Below are 26,917 nucleotides of genomic sequence, written 5' to 3'. Positions count from 1 at the left end.
AAATTTATGAGTTGATAAATGCTTTGAATATTCTGTAGAGATTTTTCTATTAATTGATTGAATTTCAATTCATATCCTGAACTGAGTGGATTGAAATGGAAAATGAATGCTATAAAAATATAATTTTTAATAAAATGTCTAATTAAGATGGTAAGGTTTATGTAAAATAACATGTTATTGAGTGAATGAGAGCCTTCGTGACAGGGAAAAATTGGTATGGCAAGTATGCCACCCTACTAAGTTATGGCTTGGTGGGGCTGCATGACCAATGCGTATACAGCACCAAGTATTTGGCACTTGGTTTCATGTAAGAAATAACCACGATCACCACAGACTCTCAGCCCTTAAGAATATTATCTTCTGTACTGATCAGGGATTACTCTGACCAGACATTAAACTGTCTCATTGGGACCACAAACCGAACATCTACAAATAATTTAAAAACTGGACATTCCTGGACTTCAGGGGGTAATAATGGGTAATAGTAATAATAATTCTATGTCATCACCGATCACTAAATTCGCCTACCTTAGCTATTGTTACCCAAACCCCCAACTAACAGTTATAGTCTACAGTTTAACTACATTAACTTGGCTAACAGTACTCTACCTTGCAAATGCCACAATTAATGTTAGCTAGGCCTATAGATCATGTACCAACATACAAACAATTAGGTTTAAAAATATGACACTTGAATTTATTTGTAATTCATGGTAAAGGAAACATTCTTGCCTGTGTTTTTTCTAGTTAGAATGTATGTATGTGTCTCTCTGCATTTCATTATCTTATGCTTTCAACATTTATATGGATTATTATTATAAGTTACACATAACAAATATAGTACAAAAAGAAATTATATCAACAAAAACACTTTGACTATTGACTATCATAGTTCACACAAATTTAACAAGTTTTATTCCAAAGCAATGCTACCCAATGTTTCCTCAATTATTTAATGTAATTTGGCCCTGTGTTCTTTCATCTTACCATCTGAAGAGAATGTGGTCATTCAGACTTTATGTGTCACATTAAAGTATCAAATACAAATTGCCTCAAGGAGGAAGACATCATTTAAATGAATGTTTTAATCAGCTGATGAAAACGAACACTGCAGGAATGGGCATGTTTACAACAGTTGGTCCTCAAGTTAATTTTACAAAATGTACAAGTTCTTGTATATGTGTAACTTAAAATAAATATTGATTGTAAAATAGGTACTGTAGATAGATAGATAAATTGATAGAATAATTTATCCACATGGGGAAATTTTTCTAGCAGCATATAACAATCACATTTACAAACATCCTTTTATTGCAACAAACATACAATCATTTACACTATAAATAGAGGGGGGAGGAATGAATAAATACTGATAAAAAATTATGAATTTTTTGAATATTTAAATAAATATTGAATATTACAAACCTATCCAGACATATGCTTGCCCCATTACTGTGCTGTATCTGCATCTGAGATCTACAGTATTGTAGCACTTTGCCACAAACTGTACAATTCTCTGTAGAATTCCAAAGCTCTCAAACTCTGCTCTGTAAAGCATTTATATAATTCTGTTAGCCATTAAGTTCAACTCTGCCCTGAAGCCTTGCATTCTGAAGACAATTTCAGAACTGCTGTGCTATACAAGACAGTGAGCTCACCCTGTGTCAGACATGAAAGCTCTTGTTCTGCAACACATTTTTCCCCCATGGATCTCTGTTTTCCAAGCACACTAATATGGCTGTTTCCTTCATGACTGAGTTGTTTGCTTATGGTAAAAAAATAAAAACTCTGGTCAGTGAACCCAGTCTTGTTTATTACCGTGGGCCTCTTCTTAGAAAGCAATTCTCCTTTGTTTCCATGGCACAGGGTGAACACCCTGCCATTACTGAGATCCAGGGTTTTTTCCTGCTTTCAGTCCTGTGAGATATAACTCCTGTTAGCTATGGTCTTAAATAGACATTTAAGCACTGCATATTTTCATAAGATCATTATAATTATAAAATTGAATATAATCCAGTGTAATTATTTGGTTTCTGTGTTTATTACCTCCGGCCTACAGACCTTTTGATTAATTACATAGACTGGGGATCAATAAAGTGTATTCTACTTGAGGGAGGAGTATTTTTAACTGTTAATTTACAGGCCATTCATTTACGGGTATATGCATTTAAAGGGCAACCACAATTTTCATGGCCTTTGCCTTTTCATGGTCTATTATTTATGGATCTAGCTGAAAGCTATAAACCATTTCTATCTTCTAAATTATTTTCTTCTATTCACAAAGTGCTTTCAAGACGAATGAGTGGGGGGGCAGAAATGCTGGGTCTTTGGCTGTTTTCCAGGTTCAGAACATAAACAGAGCTGTGGCAATCTGGACTGGGATTAACTCCTATTCCACTTCCATTTCAAGCAGGTGGCTTCTATTCAAGGAAAGGAATTTACTTTTTCTTTCTGAAGTAAAAAGGGGGCTTATGTACTGTATTTCAAATTATTCCCTCTCTTGCTCTAGGATGGTTTCAGTTTCTTGATATCTAAGCAATTTCAACATTTGTATTGGTGCTGCTATATATAGATAGGATTTAAAAGAGAAAGAGAGCAAGTGACTTATAATGCTGTATTGCGGTTAAGCCTTTCCTCTTTGGAATGCTGGTCAGTCTTATTTAGGCTGCTCTGCAGACTTACTACTGTGATTAGCACTGCTGCTGCTGTCTGCTGACAGTGTCATTGTGCTGGGAGATTCAGTCGCCTCCAGTTCACATCCTGGTGGTTTAGGTGCATGCTGACAATTAAACGTGACAGGATCAGCAATAGTGTGCTTATGTGAATTGCCGATGCTTGGGCCAAGGGGAAGGCTCATATGAATACAGTTACATATGCATTCAGAGGAGATGTGGATCAGGAGAAGAATGGTTATTTCTGTCAACAGCCACAGGCGTGGGTTAAGGACTTTAGATGTAGAGCATGATGAGGGGTAGCATCGGGGTGATGGTACACTGAAGGTGTAGGCATGTGTGCTGTAGGCATGCACTTAGCCCAGGGCTTGACATTAACATCTTGGGTCACTTGTCCTTCAGATTGTTCACTCGTCCAATAGCTGAACTTACTTGTCTGAAATTGAAAATGTTGTCCTATTAAAAAAAAATTACAGATCCACTTTCACAATTATTGTGATTTAATGACTACAACAATACATACAATTAACATGGCAGACTAGCTAACGCGGTTTTTATTTTTCTATAATTTGCTGCAAGTGGAGTCTCTATACGCCATTGAGCAACATTGCATTCAACTCTGGTATTTTAGCTTCCAGAAATATAGGTCAGGTCTACTCGCCAATTAACTTTATTACACATAATCACCTGTGCTTTGTGGAAACACCTGAAGTTGACTACATGTATACATAACAAACATTATTTATGACAACACGAAGCCTATTGTTTCTTCTCACCCACATTCATGTTCAATGATTTGAACATTGAATAGACACGTTAAAAAAGACATTAACACGTAATTCAACTGTTATATTAATTGCATTTCAGCATTATAATGGAGGTAGCATGATCATTAATGGAACTTGTAGAAGCGCCCTTTGTGTATTTTAAGGTTAATATGAGAAAGGGTGATCCCTATCGGTATTTCTAGCAATGTGTACATTAACATAGTTGCAGGAAGCAAAATAGTCACTAGGTAAGTTAGGCTGGAAACCACGAAGGGAGATCAGAACAGTTGCACTTAACCTCTTAGTGCAAAGCCCCTAGTGGTCGGCATGCCGGCGTTCCTTGATTGTTCAACTCAGACATTCGGTGCTATTGCAACCAAAGCATGAGTTAAAACAGAAACGTGTTGTTTTAGTTTCATTAGTAGACGATACATGACAACTATGCTAAAGGTTTTGCAGCACCACCGTTGTCTCTCTGGTCGTTCATTTAACACGCACCCCCTCCCTGCAGTCTCATCTACAGCTACACCCCCCACCCATGACATAATGGACAATATTGTCTATTTGGGCATTCATAAAAATATTCTTTCACCACTAAAAAATTGTATTCCGTCATAGCAACAAGATAAACCCGACAATAGCGCTAAGATATGCCCATACAGCAGTGAAAATGCTGCTCTCTGAATAACGAAATAAACTAGTTTTTAAAAAATATCATATCATTCTACAGTCAATATCTGGGACTAATATTGAATAAATATACAATCTTACCACTGGTTTTAAGCGTATAGATGTCCCTTTTGAGACTGAATGGTCATATATTGTCTTGGACAATTCGTTTGGGAAATATATCCACATTTGTGATGCCTGGGTATCTTCCAAAATTGCTGTGCGTAATACCACACGTGTTGTTTACGGTGTTGTCACCCTTTTTAGTACTGGCTTGATTGACAATTCATTTATTCAGTAGGTGAGAGTATAAGCTTTCTAACGATGTATAACATGTCTAATTTTGCTTTTGGAATAGCATTTTATAGGTCAGCGTAACTGAACTTTTTCTTATCATCACATTCACTTATGCATTAACATGTAAAAGAGGAAAGTGTGGAGAAAAAAAGGAAATGCCCATGATCCAAAGCATACCACCTCATCCGTGAAACATGGTGGAGGGGGTGTTATGGCTTGGGCCTGTATGGCTGCCAGTGGAATGGGCTCATTTGTCTTCATCGATGATGTGACTGCAGACAGAAGTAGAACAATTAATTCTGAAGTCTACAGAAATATTTTATCTGCTCAGATAAAACCAAATGCCTCCAAACTCATTGGACGGCACTTCATCATGCAACAAGACAATGACCCGAAACATACTGCTAGGGCAACGAAGGGGTTTTTGACAGCCAAAAAGTGGAAAATCCTTGACTGGCTGAGTCATTCACTGGATCAGAATCAAATTGAACATACATTTTACATGCTCAAGAGGAGACTAAAGGCAAAAATTCCCCGAAACAAGCAGGAACTGAAGATGGCTGCAGTACAGGCCTGGCAGAGCATCACCAGGGAAGATACCCAGCGTCTGGTGATGTCTATGCGTCGCAGACTTCAAGCAGTCATTGCATGCAAAGGATATGCGACCAAATATTAAAAATGATTACTTTATTCTACATTATGTTAAACTGCCCGGTATTTTTTGATGCCCTAAAATGGAGGGGACTATGTACAAAAGGTTCTATAATTTCTAAACGGTTCATCCGATATGTATGAAAATACCCTCAAATTAAAGCTGACAGTCTGCACTTCAACCTCATTGTCATGGTATCCTTTCAAACTCAAAGTGCTAGAGTACAGAACCAAAATAAAAAATGTGTTACTGTCCAATGAATTATGGTGCTCACTGTATATCACATCACACAGTGATTCTCTGCATGGTCTGTCTTTTGTACAGGAAGTTGTACCCTCATACCTGGCCACCTCCCCCATCATGTCAGAGGGTGCAGCCCTGATGGAATCACAGCTGGGAAAGGGTCTGGTCCGCCACTCCGATCCTGTGACCGGGCCCTCTGTTCAGACCCTGGGGTGCCTGCAGTCCTTGGGTGAGAATGGGACAGTGAAGAAAAGGAGGAAGCGCCGGAGGAAGTTTAAGGTGGACAGTGTGAAACGGGAGGAGAACGGAGACTACTCAGAGGATGAGGACATGTTCCCCATTGACATGAGCTCTGATGAGGACAAGGAGCCTGATGGCACCAGGTAGGTCTGTGACTCGGTCACACACTGTGGAAGTGTAGGTGCTTCTCAGCAGACAAGCAGTCCCATGCAGACTGAGTCTATCGCTAGGGATGGGAAAAATTGTACAAAAAAAAAGCTTTAAAAAAATGAGGCATTCCATGTGAAATACTCTGACCATTGTTTTTTTACGTGTGTTTGCATGTGAATGTCTACTGCAGAAGATGATGTCACCCCTTTGGAGTTTGACTAACAGTGCAGTTGGATCCTTTAACTTGTGACTTTAAGTCACATTTAGTTCAGCATTTCCCCATGAAAGCAGCTTAGTCTTCATACCAGGGCATTTAAGGTCAGGATTTAGTGCTTGGGTAACAGTCATGGCATTTGGCATGTTTGCTAGTCACCTCTAAGGTGATGAGGTCATTGCTCTAACCTAACACTGCTACAAATTGTCTTTGTGGAATCTACAGCTCCCCTTGGAGGTTGATTTGCCATGAGGAAAAAAAGAACATGTGTTGACATATATGCTGCTGTGTCAAAGGGCAGCTTGGTGCACTCTTGACAGTGTTTGTCTTTTGAGAGTATCAGTTCTTATTTTAGTACCTACTGTATGTTGTTATGTGCTAATTTCGTTTTTTGGCATGGTGGTTTCTTGTCTTTCAACAAAATGTTGAATTATCACAATAAATATCCCTTTATCAGGAGAAGCCTTGCTCTGGCCTGCTCTAGCCTGCTCTAGCCTGAGCTGGCCTGATCCAGTCTTTCCTGCATGCTGTGCTCCAGGGGTGATTTTGTGCTCTGGGTATCAGGAGAGAGCAGAGTGGAGCCAAACACGTGCTGCCCTGAATCATCCACAGTTGAGCTGACAGCTGCAGGGAAAGCCTTGCACAGGAGATTGTTTACTAGCAGAGCATGTCTCATAGAGCAGTGTCCTTTAGATGAGACTTAGCTGACTACTTTGCTGCATGTGCTTTCTGGGGACAGTACTTGACAGAACACTGGTTTGCCTTATTCCATTCCTATTACAACAGAGAGAATGAATCCTGAGAGATTCTGCATCCACAGACAAGTTAGCCTTTAGTGAAACATTAACCTTGCATACTTGATAATGAAGTCTCCGTGGCATACAATGCCCATTATTTTATAATAATAATAATAATAATAATAATAATAATATTTTTGATAATAATTTATAAAATAATGTTTTGATAAAAAGATTGATCAATGTTTTGCTATGCATTCAAAAGTCGGCAAATAATGTTGATTAATCAATCAATTATGTATCACTGATGATCAAATAGTTACAATCTGGGCTTGTTCCATCCAGAGAGAGAGAGCTGTTTGGATACTGTGTCTGATTTTGAGTAGTATTGTGGCAGAGTAGGCAGCCGTGCTGTGAGACAAGATTCCAAATCCTGTTCATTAGTTTTTAAAATTGTACTTCTCTGAGTGACCAGGTCCCATCTCTTGTGACCTGAAACCATTGTAAAAGGATTCTAGAGTAAAGGGGTAGAGAATCGTGATGTATGAGGAACTGAAAATCCCAGCTTTGATCCCCTCTGCCACAGATGTATGGAAGTCTTTTGGGAAGCCTGTAGGCAATCTCTAGTGGGCATGTGCAATTAGCTCAGAATCAACAGAGACATAATGTTTAAGGCTATGTGGAGCCATCAAAGTACATACCAGATCCAACAAGCAATTTAACAGGTGGGGGGGGGGGGGGGGGTGATGCACTAATATAACTCAGCTGTCAGTTTTCTCATGACGTGGAGGGATCCAGCTTGGCAGGTTTCTCAGTTTGGCTACATTTCAGGTTTTTACTGTTTTTTTAAAAAAAAAACTTGTGCAAGACTGGAGGGTTGTTTGTTTCTCAAGCTTGAAGCAGCTGGTCACATGACCTGGACCACGCCTGTTTTTGTACTCCATCCAGTCTCCATACAGCCAAATCGAAAGCATATATTACATTTAAAATGGCCTGCCACAGACCCATGTTTTGCAGAAGTCAGTGGAATAGCTTACTTTAAGTGGAATAGCTGTTGCCCGCCTCACACTGAACTGTAAATATTTAGATTTGAGATTTTCCAACATTCAGAATTTTTTCACTCACTTTTGCTCAGTGTCTCTGTGATGAATGTATATTAGCAGGCCATATGATGATGATTTTTTTCTCATATATTTTGAAAAATATATTGACTATAATAATAAGTATAATCGGTCAGATCCCAACACAAGGTATAGATCCTCTCAGTAATGGGTCATAGGCATGTAGGTGGAGCCAGCGAGGGGGGAAACAATCTCACATCTGTCACTGTTCTAAATAGTCTACTATGTCAAGAAATGACATTGAATCCTTGTTTCCTAAAGACTAGCAAAGGAATTTTGACAAAATAAATTGAATGCAGAGTGGACAAATTATCCAGCTCAGTGGCCTGACATCTTCTTCTATTGAATCCCCCGGTATGGAACCACGTGAACTACAATATGACCCATGAATATGCAAAGTAGACTAACATTAGCTAGCTGACCATAATTCAAATGGTTTCATTTTGAGCATTCAATTGGAGAAAGCCAATGGCATTACTGGGCTAGTGCCATTAACTGCTGCTAGCCACAGGTTTCTTGGCAATGAACAACAGTGTCAAATTTTGTAAAATATGTTTGCAGAAAGCCATACAACAGCCTTTTGGCATTTTGAAAAATGTCATGTTTTTAATATATTACTACATTTGTCCTAATATAAAGACCTATAATTTACCGCATCATTGATTTCCTATGGAAATTTTCCCCCTTGGGTGCATGGAGAGTGTGTGATGTTTTTATGGGTGTGACCTCTCTTGCAAACTGAATCTATGCCTATATCAGGGAGGAAGTGTGCCATTCATAAATAAGCGTTCTCTTAAATGTTGGCAATACTTAATCAAATTGACTAAGATACACATCAAAGCACGACAAAGACAGGATGTTACTTGAAGGTTATATTTTTCTTCTTTTTGTGTGCAAAGATGGCAATTAGCATGCATCCCCTTCTTCAGGATTGTGAATGCCAGCACTGTTTTTGAGTAGTCACTAACACTGGCAGAGCTCCCAATGTCTGCTGCTTCAAAACCCATAATGCACTATGTTCCCCTAGTAACAATGAGCCTATTTTGGCATGCTGTCTGATGCAGGCCACTGGAGGTCCTCCTCTCAACCAGGCCCTGTTAAGAGTTTATCATCTCTTCTTGTCTTGATGGAAAGATATTAACCTATAACCACCAAGGGCATGAAACCAAGTTGATAATACGGCTAACATAAATCTGTAAAAAGTTACAGTGTTGTGTCAAAGCTGACCATTGCAATCCATTTTTTTCTGAAAAGTGGAGAAAAATGGATTCTTAAAGTATGTAGTGTATATAGTGTATATTATCCAACCACATGCAATTATCCCCCTGTAAAATGTTACAAGGCAGGGCTGAACCTGGGAGGATGGGGGGAGGGGACAGGGGGAGGTAGCCATTTGCTAAAATGCCTCAAATTCACTTTGAATAGTCATTTATTTTGATTCTCCCTTAGAAGAATTAATATACTTTCATTATCTTCACTTTATTTCTTACTCTTTCTCTGTTCAGGAGGCTTAGCCAATCATAAAAAAAATCTGTTCAAAATAGCAAATAAATTAATTTAACTGGACACAAAAACATACAAAGAAAAGCAAAACAAAAACATTTTAGACATAACTTTGCACAGTCCTTGCTGCATAATTTCTTTCTGAAATAGTCTGGAGATTCAGTGTAGTAGTTTTCAATGATTGACAGCAATATATATCCAGTCCCTATTATGGACTGCCATTCCACTCTGCTGCCATCTTCCATACACTCAGTCAAGCTTTAGTCTTTGAACATATGGAGAAATACTTGTAAATATTTAATTTATTTTTGTGTACCTGTAATATGAAGTTGTGTTCTATCCTTCATCCTTCTTGTTATCATTTGAAAGTAGAGGGTGGCAATAAAGAGAAATACTTTTACTTATTTATTATACTTTCAGCAACAGAGTGTCCTGCTTATCTGGGCTGCTTCCTGCTGCTACACTGTCACTGTCACTGTGCTGAGGGGAAAACTGACACAAAAATCCTTGGACTCAACTTTTGTTATTATTTGCCAGTAATAAGAAGTTGTGTTCTGTGGTTTCATGTTATTATTTATCCTTTTGGGGGAAGAAAAACGTTTTCACGTGAATATTCAAGGTTTAGCAGGAAACCCTGAATGCGATTTCATGCTGTATAGTATTTCATAATTGAGATATGATATAGTTAGAAATATTACATGTGGTAACATATAATAATAACTTATATGTAGCTCGTCATTATCAGTAATGACCAAAGAGGGGAGGCGCTGGTGGACAAAATCTCAAAGAAAAATGGACCAAAAAGCAGTAGTGGCAGCAGTCTGATATTAGCCTCTTGACCACATGCACATAACTGAGCTTGTGCATAAAATTAAAGAGAAAAGATTGAGTCAATGATCTTGAGTTTAAAAAAAATCACTAAGCAATGCAAGCCTATAGAGTTCATCATTAAGAAAAATAAAGTTGTACTCAACTACAACTTGAAAAAAGACCATTTATATAGACAGTATTATACAGTATTATAGTGCGGTCTGTAAGTATTTGGACAGTGATATAATTTTAATTGTTTTGGCTCTGTACTCCAGCACATTGAATTTGAAATGAAACAATAGAAATGAGGTTAAAGTACAGAGTTTTTACATCCATATTAGGTGATCTTTGTAGGAATTAAAGTACTTTTTAGATGTAGTCCCCCCATTTTATGGGACTAAAAAGCAATTGGGCGGTTAGTTACTCAGCTGTTTCTTCTGTGTATTGTTGCATCATTGGTTAATGCACAAGAAAACTAAAAAGAGGTTTAGAGGTGATTCTAGGTGTGGGATTTGCATTTTGGATCTTTTGCTACTGTCTCTCAGTATGCCAAATAAGTGTCAATGCCAGTAAAGCAGGCCATCATTAGACTGAAAAATCTGAATAAATCAGACATATCTGAAACATTGAGTGTGTCAAAATCACCTGTTTGATACATTATTAAAGGTCCAGGAAACTGGATTCATATTGTGGTTATATTCCCTAGAAGTAACAATTTATCTTCTTAGTACTACTTTTAACCTCTTAACCTCTTAGCGCACACCCCCTAGTGGTCGGCACTCTGATTGTTCAGCTCAGACATTCATTGCTCCTGCAACCAAAGTGTGAGTTGAAAATAGAAACACTTTTTTTTTTAAGTTTCATTAGTAGACGATACATGACAACTATGCCGAATACAGAGTTTCGCAGCGCCACCATTGTCACTCTGGTCGTTCATTTAACAAGCACCCCCTCCCTGCGGTCTCATCTACAAATACACCCCCCACCCATGACATAATGGACAATATTGTCTATCTGGGCATTCATAAAAAATATTCTTTCAACACTCAAAATTCATATTTTGCATCATAGCAACAAGATAAACCCAACGGGTGGGAATTAGCAAATTGCTATAACCCGGTACATTACATCTTTCCTTGTTTTATATAAGGTTAATGTTCTTTGTACACTGTCCCTGTTTAAATAAACTAAATAAATAAATAAACAATAGCCTGAAGATATGCCAATACAGCAGTCAATGTCTGGGACTAAATATTGAATCAATATAGAACTTTACCATTGGCTCTACGCATAGAGATGTCCGTTTTGAGACTGAGTGGTCATATACTGTCTTGGACAATTCGTTTGTGAAATATACGCGCATTTGTGACACCTGGGTACCTTCCAAAATAGCTGTGTGTAATACCACACATGTTTTTTGCAGTGTTGTCACCCTTTTTAGTACAGTCTGGATTGATTGACAATTCATTCATTCAGTAGGTGACAGTATAAGCTTTCTAACGATGTATAACATATGTATAACATCGCATTTACTCATTCACAGTAAAAGACGTAAGATGTAATGTAAGTATTACTGCCAAATATTTTGGTTATATACGTTATTTTTGAAATTTATTGTCTTTAAATAGGTTAGTGGTATTATATAATGTGGATATTTCACACTGTAATGTTAGCGTTAGTTAGGAGTGTAATAGTTTTTGTGATGCATACAAGTGATGACGAGAGTGTTGGAACATTGCCAAAATGTGGTGGGTGATGGAAATTGTTTTCATATCGTCCCATCCCCATACAAGAACACATACAAGAGTACAGAGTATAGAAATACATACAAGAGTTAATTATTACACATTTAGGACGCTTTACTCCGCTTTACTCCTCCCATGACTCCTCCTACCTTCACGGGTCTGTTGTGTAATGGAGAAGCACAACACGCAACAAAGTTCCAAAATTTGTTTTTAAAGGCTGAGAGTCTTTGGTCTTTGTGGTTATTTCTGTAGAGAACCCCGAACTCTCGGTTCTGTATAGGTATGAGGCATGCCGCCTCATCAGGCTGTAACTTGGCGGGATGGCATACCTGCCATCTCAATCAAATGAAAGCTAATAGTATGCACTTTAACCTCATATTCGTTGTTTCACGTCAAATCAAATTTGCTGGAGCAACAAAAAATGTATCATTGTCCAAATACTTATGGACTGCACTGTATATAATACACACTGTAGCATACAAAGGATGAAAAAAAGTCTGTAAGCTGTATGGCGCACACTGTGCCCTGAAAAAAAAGTTGCCCCCCCTTCCCAAAATCTGTGACTGCCCCCCAATCAGAGAAGTCTAGAACTGCGGCTGTCACTAAATTCTGTACATTTATTAAAACATGATAAAATTATTTAAGATAATTAGCCTAATTTAATCTTTACATTATCTGAGAGGTTAATTGAACAATAAACTGATGGAATGAACTACTTTGTTCTAATAGAACAGTTACGTATACTTAGCATTTTATCCAGTAAGTAGTCAATATGTCCAAATGGCACCTGAACCCAAACTGGATAGATGCAGGTTTTGCAGAGACACCATTTTTGCATAGAGTGTTAGGCCCGGCCCCAGTTGACCTAACTTTGCCTACACACTAACATTCATTTTGTGCATTCACGAAAGTCACCATCTTGTGCAAGGATTGTCCCAGAACTGAGTGAGCAAAGGGTAGTGGCTGTTTGGCTCTTTGACGCTCCCTCAATAATGAGGAAATTAAAGTGCTGGCTTTAAAGCAAGTGCTGACCCAACAGACATTGGACTCTATCTTACACCCAGTGCAAAGCGGCGCCAAGCGGACCAATAGTGCATCCCACACCTGCCCCTTTTTATGCACCCTGTTGCCTCGATGCCTGCCCTCGATTGTGAGTGACCCTTATGTCAGTGACACTTATAATTAAGCATAGCTCTAAACAGGGGGAGTGATTAGGTGCTGAATTGGGACCGGGGGTTACAGTTTGTAGTTCTAAAAAACAGAAGTGAATTAACATTTGTGAGCCATGGGTTCCCTTGTCAGATTTGCAATGCATTTTTCCCATAGCAATTTAAATTTCTGAGGAGAATAAGGTCACTATGGTTAACATAAGCATAAGAGAGTTTCATGTTTTGTTTTATAACAACGGTTGCATTCCACCAACCACCACTCCATACTAGCCCGCCTGCACACGATAACATTTTTAAAGCACATAACTTCAGAATTTACCGTTGAGATATTAATGGGCATAAGTTCATTCGTAGGACAAAATGTGAAACTCTCTTAGGCTTACATTAACAACAGACCTTATTTTTTCAGAAATCAAAATCTCTATGGATAAACAGCATTTGAAATTAGAAACTTCCTGGTTTGCCTACAAAAAGACTTCATCACTGTAGTTACTGTAGCTAGCTAGTTAAGTTGATTTACTTTAGTTGAATTTTCTGTTTTGTAATGCTTACAGCTTCAGTTTTTTGCTGCTAAAACATGACAGCTACAGAAGCTTGTTCACGGTATGTTCATTGAGTGGCATGATTATTATTTTTCAATTCAGCCAAAATATGTGCGTGGGGCAGAGTATAACCTGGACGTTAAGAATAGACTGAAGCCGGACACCCACCGCACGCGTAGCGGCCGCGAGTGCACAACGCGCGTACTACGCGCGTAAGTGAAACGTAGTTGAAGTACTGTTATTACAACGGCAGCGGGCGACGTCCTCTACACCAGATGCAAACGCGTCGCGAACCGGCTACAAAACTTGTGCGACACAAGCGAACTGAAGCGTAGTTTTTCGCTTCTGTTCTGTTTTTCTGCTTGCAGCACGTCATGATGACCTGTTTATACACAGAAATATGCTCTAAAATGCTAATACATGCTCTGATTTATATTTCATCCTTATATCAGGCTATTGGGGGTGTGTCCCTAGTTCCCTACCATATATTTTATAAGCAGCTAAAAAATACAAGCCTTTTCGTTTTTGTATTGTCCTTGCAGGAAAAAAAAAAAAAACTGGAACCTGGGAAAAATGCAAACTTAGTTTTGCTATCTTATTTTGCGGAGGGGGTGGGGTAAATTTGAAAATACACCACAGAAAGACGTAGCCTATTGAATGATGTAGAAGTGAATGCACTGAGCAGCGGTTTGTTAGCTTGAGTGTTGGAAGGTAGTTTTTAACCAACCATTGCTCAGCCTATTTGACTTCTCTGATGTCTTCGTTCGCCGTGCTTTCAAAAAGGGCTTGTTAATAAAAATCAGATAATCCACAGAGCTTTGAAAAATCAGATTTAGTGGTCTTGCCGATGAAAATGCACCTATTTTATGAATGAACTTGTAAGCAAGCCTTTATTGCACTTGTACTTCAAAGCTTCCGGTGTTCATGGCGTTGTGGTGTTCATATCCCTTCAAGTTTAAACTGTTACGCTATCTTTTTGCCGATTAACTGATTTTACTCAATCTGATCATATAAATGTTTTGATGTGAATAACAAGACGACACGGGAATTCCCAATGGTTGATTATGGATTATTTATTATTATTATTATAATCATTACATATTCTTCATAAAGTTGGCACGCTTGTTAACCAAGCAAATAAATTAATACAGTTTGTTTGATTATTATGTAGGCTACATTGCGATTGAAGCTTATGGTAATTCTTTAAAGCGTTTACTTTCTCACGTATTTACATGAGTTAACAAAATATTACCAAGTTAACAAACTGAAAAAGGTCTCTCACCAAGTATTCACTTAACCCATAATCAACAGTCGTGAACAAACGTGAAATACACGATGTAATCCCACTGCAGACTGCAAGAGCTACTAGGAATATAGAGCTTTAAGCCTTTGCCTTTGCGCGATACAGACGGAACCCGTGTAGACACACGACGCGCCGCGCCGTGCTGCTTCGCCGTGCTGCTTACGCTCCGCTTACGCTACATGTGCAGTGGGTGCCCGATGTGAGGATGTTACATTCACAGTCAGTTAGACATTTCTGTGGTGGTCAAGCTCGACATCTACTGGTTGAAACATGTAGGCCAACAGGCCTAATATTAAGTGTCCTGCGACATATGGCTAGCACATGCTCATTTGAAGCTGCCAGAAACCCATGTCTCAGTAAAAGAATATCGCAACCACGAGACAAAGTCAATATTGTGAAACAAGGACCTCTGCTTTTATTTGGTGCCGTCTAGGAAATATAAATTCCAAACTGTGAAGCCTCAACAGCCGTTATTCAGGTGGAAATAAGGACCTGAGCATGAAGGAATTCCCTGTGATGTGTGTGGAAGGGTGAGAGAAAGGAAAAAGGCATGAGCTGTTTATCAGGTCAAACAGAACAGGTCACTTTGTACAAATGCAGTGCAGTGTTGCATGCACCATGAACAAATGAGCGCAGTGCATGAATTGCACAAAGAACGTTCAGTCAGAAAACTCATGCTGAAGCCGGCCATTAGTCGGCCTCAGCAACTGTGTTATCAGCCTCAACCAATCACAATCCTTTTTTTAACTTAGAGTCTGACCTCTCCAGCGCTACTCATTGCCTGTGCTGCTATTTACATGCTTCACTTGCTGCTGCTCACGGATTTGCACTCACCCTCCACCACCCCAGCTTCCACCTTGTTGTTTTGATCTGCTTCTAGGTACTGGGGGGTTTGATACTGGGGGTTTGTAGGGGCATGTATCATGGTTCCTGTTCAATAGGTTAGCTACCTAAAGCATATCCATTCAGTGCCAAACCAAAGCAATTACATTGAATATTTTTTGATATATTTATCTGAATATGTGAGTTTTTGTAACTGAAATAACCTTTATTGAAAACCCAGGTGTCCAACACTGCATAATATTCCCCAGTATTGTTTGAAAATAACCTGGTCTCATTTGTCATTTCGGTTGTCTCCCCATATTGATGTGAAGTACAGGAGACCATGCTGCGGTTTCTCACATTCCATCATTATGTCCTTAAGGGGTTCCTCGTGGGACATGCACAGAGAGGAAGGAACCATGGGGAAGTTGCCCAGCAGTGCTTTCAAACAAAGCACAGTGTATGCCTGCTCCGATGGAGACTGGACACCTCTGCCGAGGTAGGACTGGGGACCGAAGAGACAAACTGTTTCTCCGTAATTACCAAACATAATTTTTCTTGCAAAAAAATTGAAGTACTTCTGATAATGCAGTACCCTATCTATATGTTTTATTCATTTTATTATTCAAATAAATCTGGTATATGCTTGACTTGGTTGCATAAAGTCACCGGATCAGTCACCAAGGTGAATGGACACAGATGATGAATACATGTTAGAATATGAATTCAAAACATAACGAAACACATTTGTAATGTGTGCCATATTCTGTCATAATTTTGTTGAAAACATGTTGTTGATACTTTCTTCATAGATGCTTGTACATATAGTGTACATACGCTATATGACCAAAAGTATCTGGACACCCCTTGGTCTGAGGCAGTTTTTCATGGTTTGGGCTGATTCTCCCATTACAGGCTTATCCAGATGTGTGTGTTTTCTATAATGTTTCAAAATTGAAATTCCAATTCCAATGGTTTTACAATAATGTGTTTCAACTGTCAGAGAGACAATGAGAGATCAATTCCCTCTATCAGAAGAGGGTTTCCGAACATTGCTTTTCGCTATTTACATTCAGGTGTAGGTACACTTATTTGTTTTTTCCTTTTATTTTTGCGCTCAGTCCCCTTTAAATCTTTATTAGGTATGGTACAGTTGGCAAATTTATTATGTTAATTTATTATGTTAATTTATATTTTCGAAATTGTACTTAAGTCCTGATGTGATATGCCAGAGACATTGAAAATGTATGAGGTTCCAATTTCCCTATTCCCTGTTTCCTTATTCTGGGAACCCCACTAATTAAAGGGGAATTGCACTTTATAACACTTCTGGGCTCATTTTCACACCTACCCGGAGTTTTGTGTGCATCCCAGACGGTTTTTAGGTTGCTTGATTCAATATTTAGATCATTGTAGATTTTAGATTCCAGTGTGAGGAAACCCCCACCATCCAATAGAAGCCCATTCAACATCAAACTCCACGTTAGAGTCATTGTAAACACATGTCCCTGCTTCTCATGACTGATATTGTCCTTCTAATGAATGTGTCGCCCTTCATTTTTCGATTAGTTGTTTCATTATGTTAATATTTTACGCTGTTTTGTTGCTTTTCTTCACAAATGCAGGATCCAGACAGTTTAGTGTTGAACGTGAGGATGCATATCATTGCGCGACTTCTGATGTGGGCGTAGCTGCAGACAATGGCCCTCATTTATCAATCTAACGTAGAAACCAGCGCAGATCCGAGCACAGAAATCATCTTACGACAGGGTTCACGTGTGATTCATGAAACGTTCGTATCTCGCCAGTCACAGCGTAAGAATCATCGGGCGTTGATAAATGTGGCGGCTTAAAATAATCGTCATTTAAATATCACGCTCCTAAATATTCTCGGTTTAGAGGCCTCGCCCCTAGAGTTTATGACATGGAGAAGCGTAATACGGCCAAGAAGAGAAATTTCTCCGACCTAGAAATAGAATCTGAACCAATTAGTTCTATTTGGCAGCCTGAAAAGTGGCATAGAAGGAAGTCAGAAAAATGCAGTGTGGAAGGAAATCACTGCTGCGGTCAACAGCGTTGCCATGGACAATCAAACTCCAGCTGAGGTTGGAATATTTAATTTATACATCCGTGATATGTATAGCATATATATATATATATATAATAGTAATTCGCTTATATCGTAATTATTTACATTTAGGTGAAAAAAATGGTCAGATCTCAAACTCGCCACCAAAAAGCGTGTTGCAGCCCGTAGGCGCAGCACCCAGTTGACTGGAGGAGGCCAGTTGGATTCCAGCCTTGCATTGACGCAGACTGAGGAGCGAGTGTCCGCGCTTATCGGGTCTGCTTCCATTTTGGGCGTAACAGGCGGCGGAGGAGACACAGACACCTGTGTCCGAGCCGGATAATGGTAAAAATTTAATAGCCTAGGCTACTAGTATTTAAATAATTACACAGTTGCAGGGTTAATTTATTTCTTCATTTTAATGATGTTTTAATGATGTTATAAACATGCGTTTTGTTCGTTTCGTTTTCGTCTTACGGGCGCGTAGAGGTCTTCTAACAGAGCCAGATCTGCCATTGCCGAGGTTTGATGACTGTCAAAGCTCTTGTTTAAATAGGTGACTGAATAAGCATCTAACATAATAGCTTGTAATTATGTCACCAGTAGCGTAGCCTAACAAGTAGGCTATCTCAAAATGAAAGAGAAATAAATCTCATAGCCTACACCAAAAAACTGTTAACTCCGTTAATTGCAAACAATTTGAAAAATAAGTATTTATGTTACGGATATGACACAGTCGATGTAGGCCTTTACAAAATAGAATAGTTTGCCATTGGCTACATATTTTTAAGTGATGAATATGTGGCTGCATATGCTTACGCCGGGCACCCACCGCACGCGTCGCGTAAGCGTCGCGTAAGCAGCACGTCGAAGCAGCACGGCGCGGCGCGTAGCGTGTCTCCACTGGTTCCGTTTGTGTCGCGCAAAGGCTTGCTTAAAGCTCTAGATTCCTAGTAGCTCTCGCAGTCTGCAGTGGGCTTTACATCGTGTATTTCACGTTTGTTCACGACTTTTGATTATGGGTTAAGTGAATACTTGGTGAGAGACCTTTTTCATTCTGTTAATTTGGTAATATTTTTTAACACATGTAAATACGTGAGAAAGTAAACGCTTTAAAGAATTACCATAAACTTAAATCGCAACGTAGCCTGCATAACAATCAATCTCAAACTGTATTAATTTATTTGCTTGGTTAACAAGCGTGCCAATTTCATGAAGAATATGTAATGATCATAATAATAATAAATAATCCATAACCAACCATTGGGAATTCCCGTGTTGTCTTGTCATTCACGTCAAAACATTTATAGGATCAGATTTAGTAAAATCAGCTAATCATGAAAAAGACAGTAACAGTTTAATCTTGAAGGAATATGAACACAACGCCATGAACGCCGGAAGCTTTGAAGTAAAAGTGCAATAAAGGCTTGCTTACAACTTCATTTATAAAATAGGTGCATTTTCATCGGCAAGACCACTAAATAATCTGATTTTTTTAAAGATCTGTGGATTATCTGATTTTTATTAACAAGCCCTTTTTGAAAGCACGGCGAACGAAGACATCGGAGAAGTCAAATAGGCTGAGCAATGGTTGGTTAAAAACTACCTTCCAAAACTCGAGCTAACAAACCGCTGCTCGGTGCATTCACTTCTACGTCATTCAATAGGCTCCGTCTTTCTGTGGTGTATTTTCAAATTTACCCCACCCCCTCCGCAAAATAAGACAGCGAAACTAAGTTTGCCTTTTCCCCAGGTTCCAGTTATTTATTTATTTATTTATTTATTTATTTATTTATTTATTTTTACAAAACGAAACGGCTTGTATTTTTTTTAGCTGCTTATAAAATATATGGGAGGTAACTAGGGACACACCCCAGGTAATATAAGGATGAAATATAAATCAGAGCATGTATACCTAGCATTTTAGAGCATATTTCTGTGTATAAACAGGCCTTCGACAAGCCGAAAAAATAGAACAGAAGCGAAAAACTACGCTTCAGTTCGCTTGTGTCGCGCGAGCTTCGCAGCCGGTACGCGACGCGTTCGCATCTGGTGGAGACGACGTCGCCCGCTGCCGTTGTAATAACAGTACTTCAACTATGCTTCAGTTACGCGCGTAATACGCGTCCGAATATGGTCTAATAACAATTCTGCGACTCAGCCAGATTTACTATGCTGCACCGCAAGTCCACGCTGACATGAAAACTTGCGTACACGAGTTGGGATTTGACCAGAGACTGTAAAAAATATGGACAAAGCTACTGTGACGTCACCTATTGACTCTCCGTGGGTCTCTAAAACACGTTTTGAAGCTCAATGGCGGGCGCGGCCATTTTCTCGATTTGGAGCCAAAACCATAGAGTTAAGCGGTCTTGGGATTTATACAATTTGATTGACAGTCCGGTGCGGAAAAGCCCCTCAACCTGAACGAGGCTAGCTGACTGTCTGTCGTTATGTTTGAAAATATATTATCAGATGTTTACGGAGTTTAATTTCCATCCGTGACTGTACTGTGTCATGTAATCACGTTATATGTATGACATTAAAAATACAATTAGGCTATGTTCAGTTATCTTCAATTTATGTTTCTCAGCAAAACGAATATGCTTAGCTAGCATATCAGCTTGCCAGTGAGCTAGGTAGGCTATCCGTGGTTAGCTCACGCGTTAGCAATATGTACCACAGGGGAAGAACATTGACTACACTGATGGTCAATCAATCGGAGATGTGTAGGCTACTGGTGATTTGACTAGGCAAATTTTCGTATAACTGTCTGGTAGATCTGCTGTTAACCGAGCAAGTTATCGTCGTAGGTTTTCGCCAGTCAGTTAATGAGCCTGCTACTACTAGCTACTCCATCGCCGTTTGTGGTGTTCACTTGCTGGGTGACGCTAGCTGACCGATCGTTCGCAAATCACTTTCTACCGAATAAAAATTAACACTGTGGTGATTAACAAATCTACCAAGTATTTTAATAACTGATCTGCAGGCGTGTAAATATGACAACGCACTTTGTATGGCAAGTTTTCCACCTGGTGCATGAAGACAAAAATAATGTAGCCTACGTTGAATTTCTAATTATTATTAGGCTATTATTTTTTTCTTGTAAATCATCAAAACCAATGGAGAAAAGCCAATATACGCAAGGAGCCCCCAGAACCGATTCTGAGAACCACTGTCTTAAATGCCTAGCTTGTCGGTCTCTTAAATGCTAAAAACATGTTCCTTTCTAAATGCCAAGATGGTTAATTTCGTTAAATTCTGTGTGTGAGATTTCATCGTGTGTTGTATATTCAGCAAATTAACCTTGAAACTCTTAATTCGCTTCGTGAAACTGAAAAAGTGTTTATCCCAAAATCGGGATTATAATAGCTTTGTCACGTGCGTGAAGCATGGCCCAGGTAGACATTTACGGAATGTACACGACTGACAAGCCGCCAAACACGTTTGACAGATTGAATGTTTGCCGGTTAAGGTTAGCTAGCTAGTCAAACGGCTTGGTAGCCGAAGTTGCGAACTGTTTTAGCACAGGCTACTACTGGACTACCAAATATAGCAAGCTGATTACGCTTTCTGCCAAGTAATTATTTGGTTAAGTAGGCTAAAGGAAATAGTAAAAATGACTCGGCTACCGAAAAACTTAAGAGGAGGATTATTTTATGGTCGTCTAGTGCAGCTGTAAATAGCACACGCGATAATGAAATCACCACGAAATGGGATGCCTGCATTTTCAGACTTAGCACAGGCGGACCGTAGCCGGAGCCGCAATGGCAAGGCCAAGAAGTGCCACCGCCCACCCCAGTGACCATAGACTGTAGCCCCTACTGTAGCATAGTCCTCCGAAGTAATCCGGAAGTGACGCAAGCTGTACCTCATTGGTCCAGAACAAATATTGGCACTGTGCCCAAATGACGCAATAAATCATGAAATCGACCCATGGACAGTCATAAGACCAATAAAATACACATATTATGACTATTTGTTCTTGTGAGAAAAAATTATTGACTTTGTATTTTGATCGCATTTGTACCGTAGACTTACATGGAAACCGGATATGAAAACACCTATACTGGAGCCATCCGTAGTGGCGCTAGTGAGCAACCAGGAACTACAACACCAGGAAATGAGCTTCAAAAACGAAGTCTGGTTTTGGCCGCTTGGATTTGACCTGAGATTTGATCGTAGCCTCCGCTCACGTCCAAATTTATAAATGCCGAGCTTTGCGTGGAAATGACCGTACGCCCAGTTTTCTGTCGTACTTTTGTTTCATAAATGAGGGCCAATAACACTAGGTTGGTCGTAGAGGTAGTGTTGTATTACTACTAGCTAGCGAAACCGAAAATGTCTGAGGATGAAGGAGATTTTGTTTTTGATCATGGGATTGTTGTTCCCTATCGATTCGAGCCGGAATACACAGAAGAAGAGCTGGCTCATTTGCAGGCTGATTTTCACCCGGTGCGCACTTGCAGACATTATGAAAATATAAAAAACAGCGAGGCACTTCACTTCCCAATAGGGTGACCAGATGTCCCCGTTTTACGGGGACAGCCCCCGTTTTTGGTGGCCTGTCCCCGGCTGGAGCTGTCCCTGGAAATGTCCCATTTTTTAACTGTGCGTTAAAAACAGACCGCAAAGTAATATAATATTTTACGTGGCAAGATAGATCGGGCAGCAGAGCCTACCGGTTGACGTCTCAATTACGTTGTGCTTGTTTTGGCTAACAGAGGGGGCTGCTCACTATAGCAGCTATCACTCTTCTTCTTCTACTAACTACTTGCTCGCGCTGGTTTTAGAGAAAACTGCTGTGGAAAACTCGGCCAGAAGCTAGCAAGTGTCAAGTAAATCGACAACATCACCACAAACGTCTCTTCAAAACCATAGTTTATTACAGTACAACAGTTACCATGGTCAAAATACATGAAACAGGAATTGTCCCCCTTTTTTATTTCATAGATAATAACATTGGATATTTTAATGATATATTGACCGCCGAACTGGAAATGTCCCCAGTTTTCATTTCAGAAATCTGGTCACCTTGCTTCCCGAGGCAGCGATGATGACCCTGACGTAACATGCACTCTCACGCAGCAGCGTGCAGAGGTTGACGGTGAAGCCACACATACGCGGCGGCGGCGCCTCCATTCACTTTGAATGAGAGGTGGCGGCCAGACCCCGCAATGCATGTTGGGGTTGCCGGCAGCGCAGCGAGAGGTGGCGAGGCCGCGGGGGAGATGGCAAAAATTCTACTTTGACCCCCTCGCCGCGTCGCGGTAACCAATCTGATTTGATCTAATGATCCGTAAAGTAAATTGTCCCTATTTTTTTCTAATTTTAGTTCCACATTCTATCGTTCCACAATGGAGGACCTAACTCGTAATTTCCGTATCGGGTTTCCCGAATTAATAAAATCTCCTACAGAGACATTTATAAGAGGAACGCAGCGTGGAGAAAAGTCTCTGAAATTGTCAGTGGCTCTGCAATGTAGGTGTATAGGTGACACGCCCACAAACAGCCGATTGTGGGGACGCGGCGTGGCGACAGGCGGCCGTCGACGCATATAGTGTGGCTTCACTGTGAGCCTATCTGTCTGGAGCTCACAGTCACCACCAGTAAAATTACACTTCTCAACTCCGCTTGTAAAACTAGTTTGAATGTTATTCTCAGCACGTTGAAGACCTAGTGTTGTATATGAAACGACGTGCACGAAAATACGGGACAAACTGCGTCCCATATTGAATCAATATGGGACGTAGCATTTTACTTTGAAATCCGGGACGATCCCGTATTATACGGGACGGGTGGCAACCCTAGCGACAGGGCACTCCGATTTCTCGGCTGTCGCCAACCCCAGAGTCTAGGAGACTTTGTTCCGAATGCCAAGGATCAATTGGAACAACATTCCACACCGGATGGTCCAAACGGCTATATACCGTAGTAATGTCAGTGGATAGCATAACGTTATCGTTAGCTAACTGAAATCCTAGTTTTGACGACTGGTGTTCATGTGTGGTAGTCTTATGAATGTGTCTCGCTGAGAGTAACATTACCGTAAAATCCTGTTTTGAACACAGAGGTATAGGGCTTGGCGCATCAGCTAAACTACAAGACTGTAACATTACATCTCTGACACATGAATGAAGTTAGCAAGAGTGACAATCGAAATGATGCCTAGAACTTTTATGACATAGTCTGCCAATATCTGCATGAACCTTAACCTTAACCTTAACGGAATGTTTTGCTTTGCTTCTTCTCGAGTGTGCCGCGAAACGAAATCGAAGAAGAAAAAACCGGAAACCGTACTACTACGTGGACTTCCCCTAAAAAAATAGGTCTTAAAAAACAGGCACGTGTGTTTACAATGAGTCTAACGTGATGTTTGATGTTGAATGGGCTTCTATTGGATGGATGGGGGGGGGGAGGGTGCTCACATGAGAATCAAAAATCTACAAATATCTAAATGTTGAATCAAGCAACCTAAAAACCGTCTGTGATGCACACAAAACTCCGGGTAGGTGTGAAAATGAGCCCAGAAGTGGTATAAAGTGCAATTCCCCTTTAAGCTGTGAATGGAATTGCTCTGCTTTAAGCTTCCCACAAACTTTGGATGGGAGCCAGGATCCTGAACGTGAACAAAACAAAAACAGTCTTGCCTGATTCTGTGAACTAATGCTTATCCTTTCCACAGTGTGCAGCTCATAGCCTCAAGTGGTAATTTTCTGAAAGTCTGCCCCGTCAGAAAAATACTAATCAATGAAACCATGGGAAAGGATGAATAAATACTTTATATTGACTTGATCTCGCTGTGCTCGCCGAAACAAACAGCTTACATTGTTAGCATATCCCATATCAGCTGCAGAGTGAGAATGTATAGAACTACATGCCACAACGAATGTACTGATTTAATGCTTAACTGGTGCCAAGAACTGTTCTCTGAAAACGTATTTGGTTGAAAGTGCAGAATTTTTGCTCATAATCTTTGCTAGAGCAATTGACTTGTTTTGTGCTTTGTACCTTCAAACAAATGCTGTGCCTGAGATAAATGTTGGAAGACTTGTCTTGTTTAAAAAGAGCTATTGCTAACCTAAAGAGTTCTAAAGAGTAAAATTCTGTGAAATCAAGTGCTGAAAGCTTATTAGAGAACAGGTTTCGGTGCTTTTTTAAAGCTCTGGATAGTCACACATCTATGTGCTTACATTTACCTCTTTTGGGAATGTGAGTTGAAAAGAAGGATTGGAAACCTCACCATGACCTCCCTGTAGATTTCATTTTGACCACAAACTGTCCTCCATGCAACACTTATGACTGAGACATGAGAGGACAGGATCAATCTGAAAATTAATCTGTAACTCTTCTCTCTTACTGCACCATTAAAACCACAGCAAGAGGGCTGAGCACAATGCCCAGGCTTGCACTCTGTCCCTCCCGGGGAGTGGGGGCCTGTCAGTCTCTTGCCCACTGCAATCTGCTCTCTTCCAGCCCCTGCAAAGGTACAAAACTGTTTTCTGCTCCCATTGCCCCAATCTATACCTGCCCTCTCCTCCCCTCTCTTCCACTGCCTCACACAGTCACCTTCATAATACTAATCTGTCAGGTATTGTTGTGAAGACAGTTCCCACCGAAGACACATGCATGGTACGTAGTGAGCTTTTTGGGGGAAGAACAAAATAGCTTGACAAATAGCTTGAAAATCTTTGACGACCAAGCATAGTTCACCCTTAAATTAAGCTGCGTTTGTGGTCCTGTATCTACTTTAGATTGTGTTATTACGCCACAAAACATAGAAGCAGAGACTGTGAGCATTATGGAGGCTCTTGCCTTTTACTGCTTCTGTTACATCCCTGTGCTGTCTATGGCTATATTCAAATGCTTTAGCAATGCACCCTCAGCTTCTTTCTTCCTTGTCCCCTTGTCCTCTTGTGCCCAGGAGGGGTTAACTGAATCCCATTACCGGGAACATCCCACTTGTTTAATAAACAGGTGAAGGAAACACAATCGCTCCTTGTTGCAGAAGTGTTCTGGGGTTTATGTGACAGCAGGTCTCACAAGGCATTGGTTCGAACAATGGTTTGAAATAGGTTGACTATACCTAAGGAGGAAAGGAATAAATCATATATAAATGACACCACTTTTTAAAATATTATGTACATAATGGTTAATACAAAAATGTCATGTCAAAATTATAAATGGATTAGATTACATATGAAGGCCCCATGCAGATGTTATTGCACATACTGTAACTGGGTGGTCAAATGCCTACAATGTCCCGAATGTGTTCATCAAAACCTGTGGAAAATCTCTCATGACTATTTCCATTCATTAACTGAGATTTTAGAGATTTTGTGAACTAGATTATGCAACAAAAAAGGCTTTAACCCTATCCACGGTGGCCTCCTAGTGGTGGGACAGCAACATTTTTTATAGCAGCGCTACTCAGCTCCAGGTGATGTGGGCTGCAGTGTCTGTAGAATTTGCTCCAATCATGCACTACATCGCCTGATTTGACTAATTATTTTACCACCTTGGTTCAGGTAGCAGTGGTGGTGGCAGAGCTGAAAATTTATGGGATGGAAAACTTCCTCGTAAACTGATTATCGGTCTCAATCTGTTTTCAGTCATTTGCCATGATTAACAATTCAGTGATTAATTCGCAATGTACTCAATTATATCTAATATAGCCAGTTATCTTGAATTAGGCTATTAGGTAAGTAAAACATTTTTTTTTTAAATTTGCATTGCAAAATTGTGCAAATTCTATTCTGGATACATGTACTCTTATGTAACCATTCTCTGCACCCACACTCGGAGAATATTCATGACAAAGATCTGCAGTGTGCGGATTTCGTCATTTAAACAATCCTGAAACGCAGGTTTTGTAGCATTTGTAACTGATTTTTCCAAATTAAATTTGTCATTTAATCCCTAGCATGATCTGAAGAAGCTGTGTGTTTAGCTGCCAATGGATTATTCAGATCGTTGGCACACTAGTTAATCAATTAATTAAAGGGAATGTTTCCGCACCCATGGCTCGCAGGACCTGGAGTTGAGTAGTGCTGAACTTTTTCTGAAGAGGGTCAAAGTAAATACTGTTATGTGGCTTTAACATGTAATAATGCTTTCTGCCTTTCACATCTCAGCTGTTTGCCAGCATATTGCCTGTCCTGTGTTGTGTAAAGCTCATCTCATGTTGAAACCC

The 26,917-nt window shown here is 39.8% G+C and overlaps 1 protein-coding gene across 4 annotated transcripts in view; it reads left to right on the top strand.

The window, feature by feature from the left end:
• Positions 1-26,917, top strand: part of lpin1 (lipin 1) — a 115,132-nt gene that overhangs the window by 48,839 nt on the left and 39,376 nt on the right. For 3 of the 4 annotated variants that reach the window (XM_035422536.1, XM_035422538.1, XM_035422539.1), the window contains exons 4-6: positions 5,382-5,683; positions 16,039-16,155; positions 25,104-25,211. In XM_035422536.1, the coding sequence (XP_035278427.1) occupies positions 5,382-5,683; positions 16,039-16,155; positions 25,104-25,211 (527 nt within the window). The remainder of the gene's footprint in view (positions 1-5,381; positions 5,684-16,038; positions 16,156-25,103; positions 25,212-26,917) is intronic. The other variant, XM_035422540.1, reaches the window with a different exon arrangement.

Source organism: Anguilla anguilla, chromosome 6, assembly GCF_013347855.1.
Source record: "Anguilla anguilla isolate fAngAng1 chromosome 6, fAngAng1.pri, whole genome shotgun sequence".
In the NCBI taxonomy this organism is placed as follows: domain Eukaryota; kingdom Metazoa; phylum Chordata; class Actinopteri; order Anguilliformes; family Anguillidae; genus Anguilla; species Anguilla anguilla.
The sequence above is the reverse complement of the archived record's forward strand: the minus strand, read 5'-3'. Positions and strand labels throughout refer to the sequence as shown.